Source organism: Panthera pardus, unplaced genomic scaffold (genome assembly GCF_024362965.1).
Source record: "Panthera pardus isolate Hobbes unplaced genomic scaffold, ASM2436296v1 HiC_scaffold_6, whole genome shotgun sequence".
Classification (NCBI taxonomy): domain Eukaryota; kingdom Metazoa; phylum Chordata; class Mammalia; order Carnivora; family Felidae; genus Panthera; species Panthera pardus.
The window spans coordinates 68225175-68247299 of record NW_026526991.1 but is presented as its reverse complement, the minus strand read 5'-3'; the positions used below and the strand labels follow the sequence as shown (position 1 = coordinate 68247299).

Below are 22125 nucleotides of genomic sequence, written 5' to 3'. Positions count from 1 at the left end.
GGTTCCTTTTTTCCCACTGAGTAGCCAGGGATGCACCAGAAAGTCTCCGTTTCCAGAGCGATTAGTACACAAGTGGTTATGGATACGATGATGAAGGGCTCCTAACTCTTAGGTCAAGTTTACCCTGAGAGTTTGGACAAACCTGTAAGTTGCTTTAATGGCCCAAATAATTAATCTACAAGACTTGTGCTCAATAAGAGACCACGATAGTCCTAACTGTTGTTTGTGTCATAACAGGAAATATGGCAAACAAGAAAAATTAAGAATTACACACATCAGAAAATTACAAATTAAAAGCTGGACTATTAAATTTAAAAGATGTTAAAGACATATGTAAATACCCTAAGTATGGGATCATAAAGTATGATTGATGTACATCATGATTGATGTACACATAGGTAGCTGTAGGTATTTCAAAATTTACCCATATATCAATTACATATGAAAGAGTCCTGAGTGAATCAATGCTAAATGACATCTATTTTATTTTTGTTTCAAAATGGAAATAGACAGCTATATTGTATACATTTGCTGAGCTTAAGACTATGCCATAATGACTATTTTTGTATGGAAAGTCTGCTGACAGTGGGCTAAAAAGAGAACCCAGGATGGAATTTATAAGCAGGACTTTAATTTTCTCAAGAACAGCAATCAAAAACGTATCTATAGAATCATCTTAAGAGTTTAAAATGAATAATAATATACTTTTGTCCAGTTTGTGGCCTTAACATTAATTTCTTTCTGCCTGATTGAACAGCCTTTTCCATCTAAACCAAGAGGCAAATCAGACACAGCGCATTTTGCAACCTGATTATTATTATACACTTATAAAATAAGCATAAGTTACGTAAAGCAACACAAATACTTGAACTCGCCTAAGTAACACAGTATCTGAAAAATCAATTTAACAAAAAAGTCCACACACTTGGCCGCTTTATATATTTATGGTCAAAATATGCTGCAGCTTTCTGATGTTTCTTGCTCTTTTTTTTTTTTTTTTTTAAATATACTACTTGCTCAAGAATGTGAGAAAGTAAATGCTGAAGCTGGGTGATGAGTCTGTGGGGTTCATTATACAAGTCTATTTATTTTAATATAGGCTTTTCCCATTAATGAGGGAGATTATGGGGAGAAAAATGATTAAGGGGAGAAAAAAAAATCTCTTACTCTTTAAGCTCACTGTAAATCGGCAGGACTGATGGGTGGCAGACAAAAGCAAACGCAATGGTTGGCAAAGCATACACGGTCTATTGGGAAGAGAGAAATAAACATTAAGAAAAAGCATTCTTACCATAAACATTATTCAGCTCCAGTATTTTTTATTATTATTAATATGTTTAGTTATTTCTGAGAGACAGACAGAGTGGGTTGGAGAGGGGCAGAGAGAGAGGGAGACACAGAATCTGAAGCAGGATCCAGGCTCTGAGCTGTCAGCACAGAACCCGACCCGGGGCTCGAACCCATGAATCGTGAGATCATGACCTGAGCCCAAGTCGGATGTCTAACAGACTGAGCCACCCAGATGCCCCTTTCTGAGCTGTCTTTTTGTCTGATAGCTCTTCAGAATCCCTGGATTATTTGGTTATTAGGAGGGCTTTGATCTCTAAAATAGAAGCAGCTTTTCTAAGAGGTCTTATCTAGCTGGAGACATTAGGCACTTGGCACAGAGGGGTTAGAGGTTCACCTCACCTATAGCATATTTCACATACTTCAGGCATAGCATCGTGCTGGCTGGTCACACAGCATGTTTCCTACGTTATTTCACTGAGTCTCTACAACAACACTGATTAGTAGACAGACCACTGCTTTTCTCCTTACTCCCTCCAACAGGTTAGGTGACATGCCCAGGACTTCTGCCTCTATTTCACTGCTCTTTGCTTTATAGGGCGTGTCAAATCAGACATAAAAGATGGCTCGAAAAAGAAAACTACTTCCACATTCACTACTTTGGCTGTATCATTAGAGTTGAGAGAGAGAGAGATCTATTTAGTTTTCTTAGATAAGACTTTTTAAAACTCAAACTCAGTGAGACTTCTTATGCAAAAAGAAGGAAGAAAAGTAACAATATATCATGCTCCAATTCTGCCCGAGCACTATACCAGGCACATTCTAAAAAATCCCGTAAGATACAGAACAGAATCCTGTTTTTCACAGGGTTTGGTAACTTGACTAAGGATTTAGATCCAAGCCTGACTGGTTCTATAGTCCACTGTTCCCCATACTATTAACAATATCTCAACAGTATGCAAGTTTCTTAAGCACCAGTTTGTGGTGGTATCTGTATTTCTGCCACCAGCAGATAAGGTGCAGTGGGCTAAAGATGTTATTTATCATTTTTAAAGATCTACAAGCAAGAGAGGAGCTGAGACAATTATCCAGAGAGAGATTTTCGCAGAGAAAGCTTAAAGTTGCCCTATATGTAAACTGGACAAGACAGAGCATGAAATATAATATTTGTCTATTTCCCAAAGGTCTCTAGATTGTGGGAATTTGGAAGTACTGGTATGCTGTTCTATCGAGAATGAATATTTTCATCAAGGCAATTTAACTACAAATATGAAAAATATAATTCCCTTAACAAAATGCTCTTTATTATATTTAAAAGATAGGGAAACTTACCTTTGAATTGAAGGTAACATATTTTGGTGTACACATGTCAGGATTGGTTAAATTAGCACTTATTGTTGAATTTAGCTCTGGAACAATGCAGGGAATTTGAAATTTCTTGTAGATAACCTGGTATTAAGAAACATGGGAAAAACAATATAGACTTTATCAAATAAAGCCAAACAATGAAAAATTGCTGTGTGGCCTTGTACTATGGCAAAACCAAGCCAACCATTTTCGTCAGCACTTACCACTATTAGGAAAAAAACCATACAGCTCAAAGAAAAGCCACTGGTATAGCCAAGATACCCTAAAAGAAAAGTTGAAAAAACTTATTGTCATTATTTCACATATCACCTTGTTTCCTCCAATGCATCATTTCAAGCATAGTTCCAATAATATACAAATATGCTTATGTAAATATAAGACTTATTACTTGAGAGTGCTACTTGATTTGGCAATATAATGGTGACTTTAAATAAAAACATCATATTAATGTTTTGATTCCAGTTTTCGCTGATAACACCAGACAACGCAGATTCCCAGATCTAGGGAAAAAGAGACTCCCAAATGTGGCCATTGCTCTCTTTTGCTATACTCTGATGGATTCCTATTGCCAAATCCATTTACTCTTTGACTCTGATCTACTCAATAGTTCTTTACTATGCACCTATTGTGCACGTGGTGAATATCAGCTATAATGCTTCTCTTCTCAGATGAAGGGGATGCACAGAGGAGATGAAGTGATTTCTAGGAATAAACTGAGCATCTGGGGATCTTCACACTGGCTGCCCTTGGAATCCCCCAACCCCGTAACCTCCACATGGGCAGAGTTAAGTTGTTTCTGGGAGGATGAGCTATTCTTATCCCTGGAGAAGAAGAGGCCTTCCCTCCTTAAACTGCAAAGAGCTATGTGTATATACATAGAAAAGCCAAAACACAGACCTCGAAACCAGAAAATTAAGTCATTTTTTAAGAAATATACCTATTTATAGGGGCACCTGGGTGGTCAAGTGGTTAAGCGTCCAACTCTCAATTTTGGCTCTGGTCATGATCTCACAGTTCTTGAGATCAAGCCCTGCAGTGGGCTCTGCGCTATCAGCAGATTGGGATTCTTTCTCCTTTCTTTCTGCCCCTCTCTGGCTTGCATTCTCAATCTCCCCCTCTCTCTCTCTCTCTCTGTCTCTCACAACAAATAAAAACATTAAAAAAAAAGAGAGAAATATCTATTTATAGATTTTACAGAACAGCTACAGAGGCTTGATATTTTTCATACAAAACACTATGGTTAGCAATCATTTGGGGAAGAACGTTAATCTAAATATGTCTGCCTTGAGGGGTGCCTGGGTGGCTCAGTCGGTTGCATGTCGACTTTGGCTCAGGTCACGATTTCACAGTTCATGGGTTTGAGCCCCGCGTCGGGCTCTGTGCTGACAGTTCGGAGCCTGGAGCCTGCTTCAGATTCTGTGTCTCCCTCTCTCTCTGCCCCTCCCCTGCTCACACTCTGTCTCTCTCAAAAATAAATATAAACATTAAAAAAAAATGTTTTTAAAGGTAAATGTCTGCCTGGAGTTAGCCCAGAATTAAAGGAAATGCATTTTGGATTGGATAGCAGTTTGGCCACATTACTCAATGTGTAAAATTCCCATAACATCAGGCACATTTGTCTCTGAATACACACAAAAAAATGTCAGAACCAAATGGATGGGACTTAGTGATTATCTATTGAGTTTGACTTTTCACTTCTTCCTTCCTCCTCAGTAAAGCAAATAATTGAAAATGGTTAGACTGATAATTTAAGAGTGATTCATAATACTTTTGGGGATAAATATAAGCAACTTTCTGTCTTGATAACAGATTTTAAAATCTACGTATCTAAATAATCAGGATATATAAGATTTTGTGTAAGGAGAATTCCATTTTTGGAACTTTTCTCAGAGGAGCCTGTAGGTTATGCTATTGGACATAGCACTGTGTGTGTTCCTGACCCCAGAACCTCCCTTTTCCCTCCACAGCCCGGTAGAGGGATTGCTAAGGAGGTCACATATTGACCAGTGTTTTATCTCATATTAAAGTAAAGCCTGATTAATACTTGTAATTTATCACTCACTTAATCTTGACCCTACAAGGGAAAGTAGAGGGCAAAGTTGTTCATTTGTATTAGGTTTCTGATTCATCTGGGTTGGGCACTGTAGAGACTATGATAAAAGCAAGATCTTTCCTTACCTAAGTTCTTCAAGAGACACAGAGGGAGGATAATGCCAAAGGTAACTACCACCACCAAAACACGGCCATCCACATACCAGGCTCTGAAAAAGGCATTTAAGTGGTTGGGTCATATTTTCTTAGGAAGTATTATTTTTTCTCAAATGTAACATTTCACAATTTTACTAATTTTTTTGCCATCGTTATTTTCTATTATTGCTATTATTATTTTGCTATTTTTTGCTATTATTAATTTTTACCATGAATTTCTATCATTATTCAGGTTTACCCAAGCACTATAACCCAACCAACCACTCCTGTTTACTACAGTCTCTCCCAAGTGATGGAAGAAAGGGATTATTTCCCCTTCCCCCATCCGCTAACTGTGGCATTCCTTTGAATTAGTTACCTGGTTTCAAAGCTGAATGCATACACTGCATTCAGTCAGATTACAACATGTCTGATCAATTATTTAAGGAGAAGTTCCTTTTTGTTGTGTTTGGCTAATACCCTTGAAAAACAAGTCACCACAGGTAGGCATTGCTTTCTCCCTAATCTCTTGTACTTGACCTTGAGCCCTGGTGCTACACCACTAGGAACTCTGGCTTCTAGGATTCTCCCTTGAAAGAAAACAGAGAAACTAAGACTAACAAGAGCAGTCAAAGAGGAAGTCAAAACAAGGGATATGTCAGGTGCAGCTGTAGCGTCTTCCAGTTGGCTCATGTAAATTTCGCTCTCCAAGACAGAGACTAGGGTCTTCATGTTGTTGCATGTTCCACTTCTGTGTTAAATATACTTCTGTGTTAAAAATACTCCCTATCTGTTCTATTTTCTAGAAACCAGACATAGATTTTAGGCGCTTGGGGAGATGTAGCATCTATTGTTTGCAGCATGACAGATAAATCTACCTTTTAAATGTTCATATTCAAATAGCTTTCCCTGCTTCTTTCATTTACATAACCCCAGGGAAATTTGTTGGAGCTAGGAAGAAAGAGAAAAACAACCTAGGGAAAGCTAGGGTTTCTGCGGTTTTCAGAAAACACAAACTTTGGTCAGTCCACATTTAAGTTAAAAATATTTTAGTTATCTCACAAAGGAAAAAAAATGGTCCATAACTTACGAAAATGCCTCTTCCTTTCCCATCAGAAACTTTATGGCAGAGGGTAGTTCATTTTTTACGATGAAGAGGTAGCTCAGCATTGCTAGAGGAAGATGAGAACATTGTTAGAAAGGAGATACTAAGGCTCACGTTGCAGGCTGCATAAAAGGCTAACAGCCTGTTCTTACACTGACCTTCAATAGGACACAAAGACAGTTTTAGATACTCAGTATACTTGGTTTTGAGTAAGGGCTCTCTCTGCTTCACTTTCCTTGTGCCATTTAAGCAATGAGAAGGACACTGCTTCCATTTTGTTAAAATTCATGTGGCCACCCAACCACCAGAATTAGAAAAGATAATAATATTCACATACTTCAAAGTTATGTATAGAAAAGCGAGTTCTTTTTACCTCCAGTGTTCTGTAGAGAGGTGGCTCCGAAGATTACGAGCTTCCCTGTGGTGCCAAAGACCTGTTCTCCCAGCTTCTCATAAACCATGCAGCCTATTTAAAAATCATAGTTGAGGACACAAGAAATGACAGCGTTCTAAAAGCTAAAGAAAGCCAAGATTTCATCGTTCTATTGACTATTCCCCAAGTTATTCTGTGTCTTTCTCAAAATTACACAAATGGCCTTTATGGCTTTGCAAGGGTTAAGGTGTTGCAACCTCTTGACATTTTAAAATGTCAGACATGACCACTATTTCTCCCTTTTCAGGTTGGCTACAAAAGCATTCCAATTAAATTGTTAGGTCGTAAGGCTTATTTTTGACTATCTCAAAGAGTCTTCCTACTTTACTGGGGGGAAATTCCTACTCTGACCTCATTCTCAGGTTTGGTGCATATCATTAAAATAAAGATTTGATTTAAAAATAAAAATCCTGATGACTGAGATGAAAGTTTCCTTTTGAATTAATTACATGAACTGATTAGGCTAACAAGGAATTATCTTAATAATATTCCATGAATGCCTCATGTGTCCTAAATAGAGTAACAAACTTAGAAACATAATAGTCAACATCAGAATTTTGATCATTTGTAAAATTTACTTCAAAGATATGCCACTCACAAAAGAGACCAATAGATAAATCTGTCAAAAGAATAATTTGGCTACAGCAAAATCCTAAAGTGTTCAACTGGCTCATCTCAGTAAATACTAAACTGTTAAACCATTCATTAAAAAAACATGTTTACATTTCTTTATGACGGTTCAGCTCATGTTTTCAAAATGTTTACAGAAAGCAATATGGGTCAGACTATAATTAAACCTTTGTTTAATCCTTCATAAGACTGGTGTTTAAACTAGACAATGGTAGATCCTCCATCTATTACAAAACGTCCCAGTTAAATGGAGCCGTCTATGTACAATAATAGCTGGCCAATGTGGTTTTAGCCAATGTAAAAGTCAGAGTATTACAAACAGAATCCATTCGTCCCAGGAATAGAAAATAAACACTTCAGGTAGGACACTGCCCAGGACTTGGAGCCTTTCCACAGTACCCTCACTCCCACGTTGCCTTGGGAGTAACATTTTCTCCTTGGAATATACACAAAAAAGAATGAAAGCTCTGTTTACTTTTAAAATCGTGAAGGTTATAATATCAAAACATGGGATCCTTGTTCTGAATTTATAAAGAACTAAGGAAAAACTGAAGCCTTTCACATGGAGTCATCTTAAACTAGAAAAACAGGTATAATTGAGGGTTCACTTTAAATGGCAACGCTATTTTCTCAATGTTCATGACAATTTAATTTCTATGGTGCTGTATCTATTTCTCTGGGTAAATACCACTAGAGGTTTTCGAGTGACTGTAGGCCAACGTGCTCTTCAATAATCGGTGGCTGAACTGGGAGGGCATCATTTGTTCACAGTACCCTGGCTTTCACAAAATAGACGTATTATCAGCTTACCTGTTTCCTTTGAACAGATCAAAAGAAGGTTTATTGAATATATAGACAGCAGTGTCACAGAAGTCAAAAGTATCCTAAAGCAAAGAAAATAAGTCTTGTAATAACTATAAAAGAACATACCCTGACCTTACATTTTTTAGAAGGGCAAAGGCTTGTTTATATTGTTAACACTATTCGTTAGTAGCACCCAAATTTTGGGAACTATTAGTCATGCCCTCTTTAAAATCCTGAATAAAAATGTTCTACCCAATAAAGAACTGCTATTTAGAATCAGAGTAGCCCTAACAGTGCAAATCCCCTACATAATTCAAAGTCTAAATAGCTCTCTGAGGTCATTTCAGTTGAGATGACTTTCAAACAATATTATGAAAGATAGCTTTTATGGTCTATGATGCACTTTCCCTTACATCCGAGTGAGAAAGTGTGAGAAAGGGGTGAGGGGATAGGGTGAGGGTGGGGGCTGAGGAAAAGGCTTTTGTGACTCTTAGGTCAATGACTATGTGACTTTAGGCAACTTGCTCAATTTCTCCCATCCCTAGATTCCTTACCTATAGCATAGACACAGGCTCAATGATGTCTAAGGTACTTTTCATCTAATTACTCTAATGACTCTGTGGCTACTTTTGAATCTATACACTGGACCACAAAGATAATCCACTTTTTTTTGCACCTGGTACCTTACTCTTAAAGAAAAAGCACTTCTTTTAACTGATGGGAAAACTTTGATAAGAAAAATAAAAAGACTTTTTTGAATGACGACCTCATGTTTTTGTTTTAGTACATCCGGCTCATTATCAAACCCTCCTCAAGAAAAAGCACAGTTAAAATGATGCAGGAGATTACACAGATTATTTCTGAATCATTTGGTTCATATTTAGTAATTGAAAATAAAGCCTATTTACTAAAAAGAAAAAAATTCTAGTCCCCGTAGTGAAACCACTCACTTTCCTGAGGTAGGGAAATACAACCTTAGAACAATACGTTACTGCAGTTGATTCAACGTTTGAGTAATTAAGGCAATGATTTTTATAGCAAGTGCCATTGAGAGGTACTTGGCACATCATGTGTGGGCTCTCTCTTCCCAACCCTTCCCCCACCTTGCACACCCTCTGAACCACTGCCCTTGGGCCCAGCTCAGATGTCACCTCCTTGGGTGCCTTCCCTTGCCCCAGGCAGAAAGACAGCTCTGTGGCTCTCTCTTGTCTTATATCTCTCATGGCAGTTTGCTTCTCTTGTGTGCAGTGTGGCCATCAGGAGATAAGTGGGGACTACAGAATGGTTAACTGCAAAGTAGATGGAATGCCAGAGACTGGCCACAAAACATAAAAGAGGGACAGAGCTCAGTAGAGGTAAAACAAAACACTGGGAGAAATAATAGAAAAACCTAACACTTTGGGTGAAGACCAAACTGACCAGCTAATAAAAAGGGGAATTTAGGTTAAGATAGGATTGTAAGAAAGTGCATTCAGACACAGATTGACCTAGCTAAGATCCTTGAGTAGGAGGGTGATTAAGAGGGTAAGTCCCTTATTATCTATTCTGGCTGAGGGACTCGAGAAATAGATAGTTTCTCAAGAAACTGAGAGCAAGCATTTATTAACCAATCCAGTAGTTTTGAGATATGGTAATGGAACATGATTTTATATGCTCTGCCAGATAGGAAGATATAGGACACAATTGTGGTATGACTTTTCTTTCATCTTGAAGAGATGAACAATATTTATTTTAAAGAAGCAAGCTATGAAGTTCACTCAGAGCTCACTCATATTTTTTGGGACACTGAACACACACTGGCAACTCCTACATGAGCATGCAACAAGCCACAGAGAAATTCTGTGTGACACAGAATAGCATGGACTTCCAGTTGGGGACAGGATAGATGTCATTTTAGGAATCGCCATGGAGTGACCGACATGTCCCCCATTGAGTCTGTTCTCCCGCAACTGACCTGGGGAGGAGAGGGGATATTGCCACTGAGCCCCAGGCTAATGAGTAAAGAGCACGGCCTTGCAGGGACTATGTACCTAGCAGGAGAGAGACTTACCAACGTCTACATAATGATTAACCAAAGGCCCTAAGCCTAGAAGAACTGGGTATTTATTAGCAAAAGAAACATTATCAGGAAACATCGGTTACTCAGCTAAGTAGCTCATGGGACCACATGGTTCTCACACATGGTTGCCTCTTAACATGTTCTACTTGGTTGAATCTCTTTGTAGGTGATGCTCAGCTGGCCTGTGACCCTTGGCAAGAAGAAAAGGATTTCTTCATAAACTCCTATCACCTCTTTTTCTTTTGCAAGTGGGAGAAAAGTGTTGGTCAGGGAAAATATTAGCAGGGAGTTCACCTATTTTTTTCCCCACACTGAACAGCAGCACAGCGAGGTCCTCCCACGGTGAAGGAAACGACCCTCCCACTCCCATGTTTAAGAGACATAGCATTGCACCCCCACAAAAGGACCTGTAGTAGGAGCCTGACAACCTCTGCCTTTAACCACCCAGTCTCTAAGACTATCTTCTCCATTCCTCCCAAAATATAAATCTTCCCTTCGAAAACTGAAAACTAACATAAAACAAAGCCCTTTTTCTATCAGGTCATAAGAGACAAATTCTGTATGTAAAATGTTAAGACTGCTTTAGGCTGTAAGAGAATTTGGTGGTATTCACGGAATTAAAATTTAGAGAAGGACACCTTCTTGTCTAGATTCTTAGAAACACTAAGTTGTATAATTGGCTATCATAGATCCTAGAATAGTGTAAGGGGATCCAGAGATGTCAAAGACACAAAACATAACATCAACAAGAGTAGGAAGAATGAGTTGGGAGAGAATGTAATGACTTATTTGAACATTTCTCCTGTCTTGAGCATTGTGATTGTGCCTCTGTTTGTCCAGTTAGATATTTGTATACAGTTGTGGTTTGTTGGAAGAGAAATATAAGCTGGAATTCGTGTTCTGAGAGGAACATGTGATGCATTGTTTTCGTCTCATGTGGATATCTAGACACACTTCTCATATTGACCAAAAGTTTTAACACGGTTACGGCAAAAGCTGCATGCTGAAAAAGGTGTTCCGGTGGGAACTAAACCTCAGCAATAGGAACTGAGCTGTCAATGTTGATATTTCAGACTTATGTTTAGCCTTGAAGAGAAGGGGATTCAGAACATGTGTCTGTCTAGACATGGGCACTGGGGAAGCAGTGGCAGGAGAGTTCTCTTGTTAAGAATGTGGTCAGGAACTTCTGAGAACCCTTGTGTCATTAACACTTTGAAGATATGTACAGTGTGGGGACATCCTCGGAGAGTTTGTGTCCCCTGAGAAGAAAGAGGCCTGTTAGGAAACAATTCTAGACTCCTGGATCAGGGAGACAGCTTAGAGGCCACCCTGTCCAGCTTTGCACCCAGCACAGGAAATATCTATGCTCCATCCAACACACAGACATCCAGATCTATAGAGTTATCTTACAGGGGACACATATGCAACCCATCGTGTTTCTGGAAAGTGCCATGCACGGGAACTGAGGCTGAGCTGAAACTACCGCTGCTATTTCTACCCTTGGGTCCTCATTTCATCCTGTAAACCTACTTGAATCTACTTGAAACCCTCTCCCACCAAACGGTCCATCTGATGGGCACTCACTTTAAGACTGTACCGTTTGACCCAAACCTCTCCAGTTCTTCCAGCTTTTGTCCTGTGATGGAGTGCTCGGGCTCTACATCTCAGTCATGGTCCAGTTCCTCCACTGTACTTTTTAATGGCTGTATGCCAAGAAAAGCACAATGCTGTCACCTCAGTTTCGGGCCCAACAGTACAAAGCATGTTAAGAGTATTAACTTGAGTTGGACATCATGCTTTCTTTAAGGCAACCTATTTCAGTGTTTGTTTTTATGGTGGCCATGCCACATTCTTCATTCTTGAGCTTCTGCTGTAAACTGCTATTAGGCTACTCTTCCTGGTTCTATCCTATGTACTTTTTTTGAAAGCTAAGTGCAGGACTCTGCACTTATTTCCACTACATTTTAGCTTTCCAGTCTTGTGACATCTTTTAGAATCGTTGATCCTTTCTCCTTATGTGCCAACTACCTCATCAAGCTTCATATCTTGAATTTGCCTTCATCCAAGTCACTGGTACCAACTTTGAATAGAACAAGACCATCTAGAAAAGGGCCCACCATCCAGTCAACTGCTCAAGCCAGAAACCTGGGAGTCACCCTTGATCTTTTATCTACTCTCTTATCCCTCATATCTAATTCACCGGCAAATGTCCTATCACTTCTACCTCCAAAACACATCCTAAATCCATATGCTTTTTCCCCCCAATCTCCATGGCCACTACTCCAATCCAAGTCACTATCACCCATAATTTCTGGGCAATTACAGTAGTCTCTATCTGTCTCCTGTTTCTTGCCCCCAATGATCCATCCTCTACCCAAGCACCCAAGTAATCTTTTTATTTCATTGCTTTATTATGTTCCTCCATTACTGGACAGGCCATGACAGTTTAATTTGGAGTCATGGCCTATCCTCTTTGCCTGTTTACATACAATACCAAACGAAGCACACTCTTAGCTAAGAATAAGTGCATTTACAAAATATTAGAATCTCATTTGTAAGTCATGTGAGATTATGCCAAATGTCCTGCTAAAATCAAGATACACTTTGCCTAAGACAGTCCTGTGACCTACTAGTTCACTGTTGTCTCAAAAGATGAAGCTAGTTTAACACAACTATTTAGGAAAACACTACTGGCCTCTGTGGAGCAATATTTTCTGCGGTATTTGCACATAAACAAGCTATTTAATAAATTGCCCTAGAATATTACTTGGGATCTACTTTTTACCACTTCTGAAAGCTGGGATGAAACTTGCCTGTCTCTAGTTCTCTGGCGATACTACTGTTCTCCATGGTCCACGATATATTTACTGTATTTGGTGCAAGAAAATTTTGACTCCTACCTTAAACAGTAACATCTAAACATCTATTTCAAAAACATTTATTGATTGTTTTGAATCACATTGATAAGACAGTAATTCTTTGTTCTTCCATAACTTACCCAAAGATTACATGGGTGACCTTATAATAATTTCATTTCTTAAAGCACTGTATGCTTAGAAAATGGAAAACCATGAGAATAAACGGAACCAAAACATTCAAGGCAATTGAAATGTTCTATCCCATGACTGTGGTGGTGATTTCACAACTGGATTTGGGCAAACTTATCAAATCCTATCCTTTAAATTGGAAAATTTTGTTGTATATAAACTATACCTAAAACAAAACAAAACAAAGGACCAACGCCACATCACTTTATGGATGATGAGATTATCTTTTAAAAGCCTAGCTGAATAACAAGAAATCATATGACACACTCCCCACCCAGCACCAGAGCCCTGGAAAGAGGTGGAGATGAGGCAGCAGTCACTGCTGCGGATCCAGAAATAGCATTGATGGGGGTGTGCAGAAGGGGGTGTTCGGGGCTGCCGTGCAGGTGAGCGCTTTCAACTCCTCCAGGACCCACCCACTCCTCTTAAAACATAAGGGAACCCTTCCCAACTACTCTCCCCGCATTACTCTCCCTGTCCTCTTCCCTTGCCAAAGTTTAAGGCAGCTGTCCTCAGACTTTAATGCTCTATACAGATCTCCTTAGGATCTTGTTAAAATGAAGGTTCTAACTCAGTCGGTCTGGGGTGGGACCCGAGATTCTGCATTTCTCCCAAGCTACCAGGTATTGCGGATGCTGCTGGTCCAGCACGTATCTAAATCTGCAAGCTCTGGCCCTGTGGCATACACAATGCAGCGTTTCTGTTTCTCACAACCGCTGAACTGGTGCCGCATCGCCTTGCCACACTGTCTGGGTGAGGGGCCATGCCAGCACCACAACGTGATTAGCTGTAACACGGACCCCAAGGCTGTCCAGGTGAGACTGCAGTGAAGGGAACCATTTACAGCTGAATCATTATTGTTCCCGTGGGACACTGACTGGCTCTCAGTGTGAATGCAAGGTCTGGTCGACTTCCTCAGGGCATTAGGGCATCACTTACTTCACCAACGTGTATATTTTTAAATGATTTTCAACGCCAGACCTCTCCCCCCAACCCCACCCCCCAGCCAGGTCTCTTTCCTTCCAAAAGGGATCTGAGGCTCACCACACTTTTTAATTCTTCCTCTTCTAAACCAGGTTAAAAGTATAAAACTTTTGGGGCACCTGGGTGGCTCAGGTGGTTGAGCGTCCGACTCTTGATTTTGGCTCAGGTCATGATCTCACCTTTTGAGTTCGAGCCCCACATCGTGCTCTGTGCACTGACCATGTGGAGCCTGCTTGGGATTCTCTCTCTGCCCCTCCCCTGATCGCATTCTCTCTCTCTCTCTCAAAATTAATTAATTTTTTAAAAAAAAGCTTAAAACTTTTACTGTCCTCATGGCTAGAACAGTCCATATAAAAACTCCCAGCACTGGAAGAAAAGTAGTCTTTAATATTAGTCTTGCTTTTACCTACCATCATCTCCCGCCAAATCCACAGCCCCTCTCTCCAAAACTCAGAGACATGTAAGCTGGTTGAGGCAGAATACTTACAAGAAAATTTAAAACTCCAATACAAGGGAATTGGACAAACTGTAGGAAACATATTGTTTTCTGGCCCGCCATCTTTCTCCAGTCCTTATCCTTATTACTGGTCTCTCCCTCACTCTCTTCTACCCCTTCCCCTGGTCCTACCTTTCCAAACTGTCTCCCCCTTCCTGTCTTCCCCCTCTCCACTTTTCCCTCATCTCTAATCTCCACTAACTCTCCCTACTCTTCCATCCCCTCCCTGCCAACTCCTCCGAAGGGAAGTATCAAAATGAGGTGAGTAAGGATTTAAAAACACAGAGAACAGAGCGCTAGCTGGGGATGAGGGAAGGGTTGGGCAGCATGGAGAACCCAACTGAGGAGGAATTGAAAGTGTTACCCATCTGTGTGGTTAGATAGATCTCAGTTTTGGGGGGTTTCCAGCTAGTGTGACAGAGAGCCAGTGGAGAAGGGAATTTTAGCGTGTGGGAAAGAGAGGGGTTTTCAAGTGAAGGGCTTGTGACAGCTACATGGGACAGGAAAAGCAGCACAGTCCAGAGGTTCTCCATGACAGTAGAGGACAGGCACAGTGGCAATATCCAAGGGAGGAGCCTGGAACTTGAGGGGGCTGTGGTCAGTAGTAGGATGTCTGGCGGGTAACTGCAGAGGTAGGGTGGTGCATGCCAGCAGAAGGAGACAAGAGGAAGGATTGTCTATTTAATGAGAGCCCAGATGGAAGGAGACATCCCTGAAAGTGAGGAGAGAAGAATGAGGTGTCTGAGTCCCTAATTCAGTGAAAATTTTAAATATTTTGGAAAATTCAAAATTATCTTTTGTATACAAATGCATTTCCTAGAACTTTAATAGGGACTCAATATAATTACTAAAACACTTCACTGATCATTACTAATAATAAATTTAGCATATTTCCACTATGCCAGGCCCACACTAAGCCCTTTTTTATTAAATATTTCACTTATGGGTAGTACTATTACTACTTTACAGATAAGGAAATCGAAGTTCAGAGAGGGTAAATATTTGTCTAAGGTCACACAGCTGGCATCAGAGCCCCAAACCCTCATAGTCTGATTCCAGAGTCCTTACCCACCATGCTATATTGTCTGCCAAAGTCAAATGTCCACAGAAGAATGAGAGTATAAAAGGTAAAACCTAAGCAAAGACAAAAAAACTTGGAATGAAATACGCCACAATGTTACCAGAGCCTGTTCTAACAGTGAGACTCCAGGTGATTTCTTTACAGTTAATTTATTTTATGTACTTTCAAAATGGTCTTTAATGATTATCTTACTTTTACAGTAATAGTATTAAAATGAAAAATATTTCAAATGGTAGTATTATTATTCGAAACTTTTTTTGCGGGGGAGGGAGAAGAGTTGCATTTGTTTAAACCCCCAAGGTCATTCATTAATATTGTCCCTATTTCATTTAAAGAGCTCACAAAATACTTTAAAGGAACAGAGGGGCGCCTGGGTGGCTCAGTCAGTTAAGCATTCAACTCTTGATTTTTTTCAGCTCAGGTCATGATCCCACAGTTCATGAGTTCGAGCCCTGCACTGGGCTAACAGAATGGAGCCTATTGGGATTCTCCCCGTCTCTCTCTCTTTGCCCCTTTCTTGCTCATGTGCTCTCTTTTGCTCTCTCTCTCTCAAATTAAATACATAAACATGAAAAAGGGAAGGAAGGAAGGAAGGAAGGAAGGAAGGAAGGAAGGAAGGAAGGAGAAAAGAAAAGAAAAGAAAAGAAAAGAAAAGAAAAGAAAAGAAAAGAAAAGAAAAGAAAAGAAAAGAAAAAGAAGCAAAAATGTAAATATTCAGTCCCAAAGTGCACTTTTTATCATTAGATCCTGATTGACTTTCAACATTCTAAGGAGCAGAGGACCAGCACACCAGGTCTGATAGCATGCAATTATTTGTAATATTTACACATTAAACTAGGGAATGAAAGGGATGGTTTTTAAAGGCTGAGCCAGGAACAGGCAGGGATAAATTCTTTGTACAATTCCTTCCATTTATTTCCTCGTAGATAAGTCTAAATTGGTGCAAAGTTGCTCTTAAACTAACCTCACTGCTGGTTAAGTATTTTGTTTTGTCTAAGGAAAGAAGTATGTCTCACTGATGACCAAATCAAATAATATCTAGTATAATCCTAAAAAAAAAAAAAAAAAAAAGAAGTATTGAAAAGAGGTATGCAGATAGAACTTGTCAGTTTAGTTAGTGCTTTAAGAGGTAAAAAATTTAGGAGGTCTGACTTTAAATGAGGAAGCTGTACTGGTAAGAAAGAAAACTGTGCACCACCACCACTTCCTGTTTTTGCCTCCAGTCCTTAGAGGGGGTTGTGGGTTTTATGAGCTCTCCCTTTATAACTTGACATGTCCTCCTTCCTCTTCTTCCACTCCACAAGAATAACTAGCTTACTTTCCCCTCAAACCTAGATCCTTACTTTTGAAAGTGATGCCCCCTTTATCACATTCTTAAAATGTATCTCCTGAGTGACAGAAAAATGCCATATAACCATTAAATAAAGGTGTGTGCTGTTTTGGGTGGGTATTTTGGACTTCCACTCCAGCAGGAATGGTGGATCTGGGGCTTCATTCATACTTTCCTAATGTTTATTCATTTGAGAGAGAGAGAGAGAGAGAGAGAGAGAGGGAGGGAGGGAGGGGGAGGGGCAGTGAGAGGGAGACACGAATCCCCAGCAGGCTCCAGGCTCTGAGCTGTCAGCACAGAGCCCGACATGGGGCTCAAACCTATGGACTGCAAGATCATGACCTGAGTCGAAGTCGGAGGCTTAACCTACTGAGCCACCCAGGCACCCCTGTCTCTTTTTTTTTTAATGTTTATTTCCTTATTCTGTAACGTGGGAGTGAGCAGATGAGGGGCTGAGAGAGAGAAAGAGAGAGAATCCCAAACAAGCCCCACATTCAGGGCAGAGCCCTATGTGGGGCTCTATCCCACGACCATGAAGTCATGACTTGAGCGGATGTCAAGAGTCAGACCCTTAATAGACTGAGCCCCCCAGGTGCCCCCCCTATTATTCTGTTTCCATGGTAACAATGCACATCTAAAGAGAGATGGAAGAGTTCAGAGGACTACACCAGGGGCTTGTTCCCCTCCCTCCCCAGCCCCACCACCAATCACACTGTCATCCTAACAAGTTCCTTAGCCTCATGAGTTCTTAAGTTTCTTTACCTAAAAACAGGAATGATAACTAGGGATTGTTCTAAAGATCCCATGACACATGTATACTTTATAACTATCTTCTTTTTTTTTCTAACTCTTAAAAAAAATAAAAGCTATTCTCAGTCAGCAAGCCACGCAAAAAAAAGAGGCTGCAGGTCAGAAGAGGTTTTGGTCAGTACGTTGTAGTTTGCCAACCCCTGGCTATAGACGTAGATCACTGATACGAGGTACCTGATGTGAGGTGAAGCTTGTGGCCATAGAACAAAGCAAAACTAACTGGCCCACACCAGGGCGGTTTTCCACTCTACTAAACCAACTACCACTCTGGGTAGTAAAAGTTCAAGCTAACTCGGAAATCCCAATTTCTGAACTATGCTGATCTGCAGTGCGGATACACATCTGGGCTACTGCAACCCAGGAAAGTGAACGAAAAGGCCGTGTGCATGATGGGGGTATTAACACTGGTAAGACCTTAGAGAGTACACGTAAGTTGCCTCTTGCAGGCTACGAAAAACACAGTGCTACAAAATAGAGGCCATGCTCTTCTCCTTGGGTCCTCGTCCTTGCCCGACAGCAGGTGCAACTCAGCGTCGACAGGACGGAGCCCACTCTCCGCACATGCTCTTGAGCCCGCGTGCTGCACACACACGCCCACCTCTCTGGGGCCCCGAGAACTGCCTTCTTGGAACCCCTTATCAGACACATCTTAGATGACTCACCAACTAAGCATAACTGCTCAACTTTTAAAAACAATGGGTGGGACTCCTCTCCTACGCTTGCCAACGCTCTCCGTTTAGAAAAGAGGCACTCGTTTTAAGCACAACATTAACCACTTTCCTATTTCCCTATTTCTGAAAAGCTTCTTAATCCAATGCATTTCAATAGAGTTCAATGGCACTGCCACTGTCCTTTCTACATGTATTTCAAATGTTGGCAAGCCTGAATGTGCCACTTCTCCCCTTCCAGCATTATTATTCCCAAACAAGAGGCTCTGATGCCAGTGATTTTCCCTGCCAGCTGAAGGGCAACGATTTTCTCTTCAGATCATTTCTAAGGAACGGTGACTATAACTCAAAGAATTTTAAAAACAAGTAACTGATTGACAAGAGGGTAGATGAATGTGACTATACAGATGGGCCTCCCAGGATCACTGGAAGAGCAGGGCTTCCCTATTGACTTCCTCTTTAATCGCATCATTTTTATATCACAAGATCCAGCGTCGTCTCTCCTCAAGAGGCAAAGAACTGCCGGCTTAGGAGTGCACAGGGGAAGACAACTTAACATTTACAAGGAAGAACCTGATAAGTAGCCACGCAGACCATCTTCATTACTGCTAAGAGCAAAGTGACCTCTTGGCGAGTGTGATTCATACTTTTGGGAATCTACATAAAGTAACGAAGCAATGGCGGTTCTTGAACGTGCAGAGTACATATTTGTGAAGCTGTGCTGCAATCTCACCCGAACTCATAGAATTTGCTGGAAAAGATGCAGACTTCAGAGCTATGCTGAGGCAGTTATGTAAGCCTTATGCAAGCCTCCTGATATCAGGAGAAGCCCATTTTTGGTGACAGGATAATAATGATGAAATACCTGTAAGACATGAACAGGACTTAGGGCACTGTGCTGATGGGTCTCTGGTTCCAATTCCATTTCTGTCTTCCTTTATGTAGGCGAAGGCCCCTGGAAGTCTGATCTTGGGTTTACAGAGATTCTTATATTTTAGATTTACCCTTACTGGCATGGCTATTTACTGGTATGTTTGTAAACACTGTAATTATAGGTAATACAATGTTGCATCTTTTTGGTGGAAGGATAATGAAAAAAATGCTCCACAAAGGTAAATATTAAGAAATAGACAGAGAGAATTCACCTACAATTGAGGCAAACACTCAACCACAAAGTGAAGGTAATTGCTGTAAACTAAAAATGACAATTACTGTCCTTTTTGCAAGTAGCAATTTAACAACAAATGCCCTTTTAGCAACGCAATACCAACCTCTTACAGTATTTAACAGCCTCAGAACTATTTAGAATTTTCACATGAAGGAGGCAATCCCAGGAAAGTAACCAAGTAACCACTTGGTGGTGAGTCCCGTGCTAACCTTGTTATTATCATTACATCTCCAAAGCCCATTCCAAATTTGAGGGTGAACTAAGGGTTTTGGTTGATATTTTCCCTCTGATAAGTCTGCAATAATTATGAGAGCCCTTGTTTTTCCCTAAAGCCTTGTTTTTTGTTTTGCAAAATCTAATTCTTATATATTCATTCATTCATTCATTCATTCATTTCAATGAAACTTTATTGAGCATCATCTTATATGCAAGCAACTATTCTAGATCTTGTCGGGGCAGAGGGGATGTTTGAACAAGGAAGAATTAGACATTAGTCCTGCTCTTGTAGGGCTCAGAGTTCAATTGGGAAGGTAAAATATATGCCTAATTAATGGAAGTAATACTTGTAATTAGAAAGGTAGAGATTACACTGGAAACACAAGGGAGGGAGAGCTTCCCCTGCACGTAGGAGGATCAGGGAAACATTTTTGGAGATGGCATCCAACTGGGCTTTACAGGCCTATTGGCATTCAGCAGCAGAGACGGGCACGGGAATAGGGAGGTGAAAAAATCAAGGCAACGAGGACAGTGCAGGTGACCTTTACAGAAAAGAAGGGGATTAGTGTAGCTGAAAGGGAGGCAATCTAAAGGGAGATGGGATTGAAAATATAGTTTGGAACGGGTGGCACAGCACCAACGGCGTATTCTCGCTCTCGTGGTCTAAACATCAACACTGAAAATCTGTTTTTCCTCAAGTTTTCTGTGGGCAAGAGGGAAGAAAAAAAGCCTTATTGCATTGGTTTTAAGTTCTCTAAAACACAAGGTTTTTTTCCAACTAGATTCGTCCCCCAAAAGGTAGAAAAGAGAATACAAGGGCACCTGGGTGTCTTAGCTGGTTAAGAATCCAAATCTTGGTTTCAGCTCCAGTCATGATCTCATGGTTCATGAGTTCAAGCCCTGCATCAGGCTCTGTGCTGACAGCTTGGAGCCTGCTTGGGATTCTCTCCCTCTGTGCCCTTCCCCCACTAGCATTCTCTCTGTCTCTCACAGGATAAATAAACTTTACTTTAAAAAAAAAAAAGAGAGAGAAAGAAAATACAAAGAGTGTAAACTTTGCACTTCTGCTCCACCCTAGACCCCGTGTCACTCTCCAGAAGTATCCACTGTCCACAGCTTGCTTGTGTGCCCTCCCGACTAGTCTGTAGGGTATATACGTATACAGTCTCCCTCTCTGCTCACTTCCACCCAGCATTCAGGCTTTTTCACATAATAATATTCCGGGGAAATTTTTCCACACCAGTACATATAAATCTAGTTTACTCTTTGACATAGTAGCCTAATATTTTATTTTATAGAACTACTATGATTATGTAAGCAATTCCCTAATAATGGACTTGGCATCATCTGACATTGCTAGCACTTGTGTTTTAATTCTCAGTAAGAAAATTTAAATCTTTGGAAGGAATTAAATTCAAGGGCTCATGAAGACAGTGGGGAATCTTAAATAGCCACATGAGACCAAGTCAGGTGTAGATATGACAAATATGAAGCAGTTCAGAAGTTATATTGGTTTTATAATATACTTTAGGCATATATTTTACTGGCTGTGACCAGGAACTTGACCACTGCTGATCTACAATTTGGTGCATTTGATATTGCAGAACTATTTCCATTACAATGGTTCTTTTCGAAACAGTAAAATAATCCAGGAATACTGACAGATTATACAAGATGACTTTATTTTTTTTTTCTTCCAAGATTTTATTTAAATTCAAGTTAGTTAACATATAGCATTGGTTTCAGGAGTAGAATTTAGTGATTCATTACTTACATATAACACCCAGTGCTCATCACAACAAGTGCCCTCCTATACAAAGTGATTTTAAAGCTAAAATATTAACTTGCTAGTATCTATTGATAAGAATAAAATTTCTCGTGATGTACAGTAATAATGCAAATTTGGTTATGGAAGAGGCATCACTAAAAGGCAGTATAGTGTTTTGTCCCTTTTTCTTTTTAATGTTTATTTTTGAGAGAGAGAGAGAGAGAGAGAGAGAGCACACGAGGAGAAGAGGGGGCTGCAGAGAAAGAGGAGGACAGAGGGTCCAAAGCAAGCTCTGTGCTGACAGGAGAGAGCCTAATGTGGAGCTCAAACTCATGAACCATGATATCATGACCTAAGCCGAAGTCAGACACTTTAATAACTAAGCCAGCCAGGCACCCAAGCAGTATATAGTTTTAGTTTTATAGTATATAGTTTTAGATCACACAGGTTCTAGAGTCAAGAAAGCCTGGATGGAACCCTGGTTCCCCAACTTGCTAAGTAGTTATTAAGCCTCAGTTATTACTTCATCTGTAAAATGGAGCTAATACTTCTGAGTGGTGATGAAGATTAAATGAGATAATATGGCAAGTAGAATAGTGTTCAATAAATGTTAACCATTATTTAGTGACTACCTAATTAATACTTCAGCAAATACTTACTATATAGTGCTACTGAATACCAGGT

At 40.2% G+C, this 22125-nt stretch overlaps 1 protein-coding gene across 2 annotated transcripts in view; it reads right to left on the bottom strand.

Moving 5' to 3' along the window:
• Nucleotides 1–22125, bottom strand: part of SLC38A1 (solute carrier family 38 member 1) — a 69159-nt gene that overhangs the window by 12260 nt on the left and 34774 nt on the right. For both annotated transcript variants that reach the window (XM_019419125.2, XM_019419124.2), the window contains exons 6-12: nt 7821–7894; nt 6321–6413; nt 5933–6014; nt 4834–4916; nt 2859–2917; nt 2620–2736; nt 1168–1247 (exon numbers count right to left, since the gene is read on the bottom strand). In XM_019419125.2, the coding sequence (XP_019274670.1) occupies nt 1168–1247; nt 2620–2736; nt 2859–2917; nt 4834–4916; nt 5933–6014; nt 6321–6413; nt 7821–7894 (588 nt within the window). The remainder of the gene's footprint in view (nt 1–1167; nt 1248–2619; nt 2737–2858; nt 2918–4833; nt 4917–5932; nt 6015–6320; nt 6414–7820; nt 7895–22125) is intronic.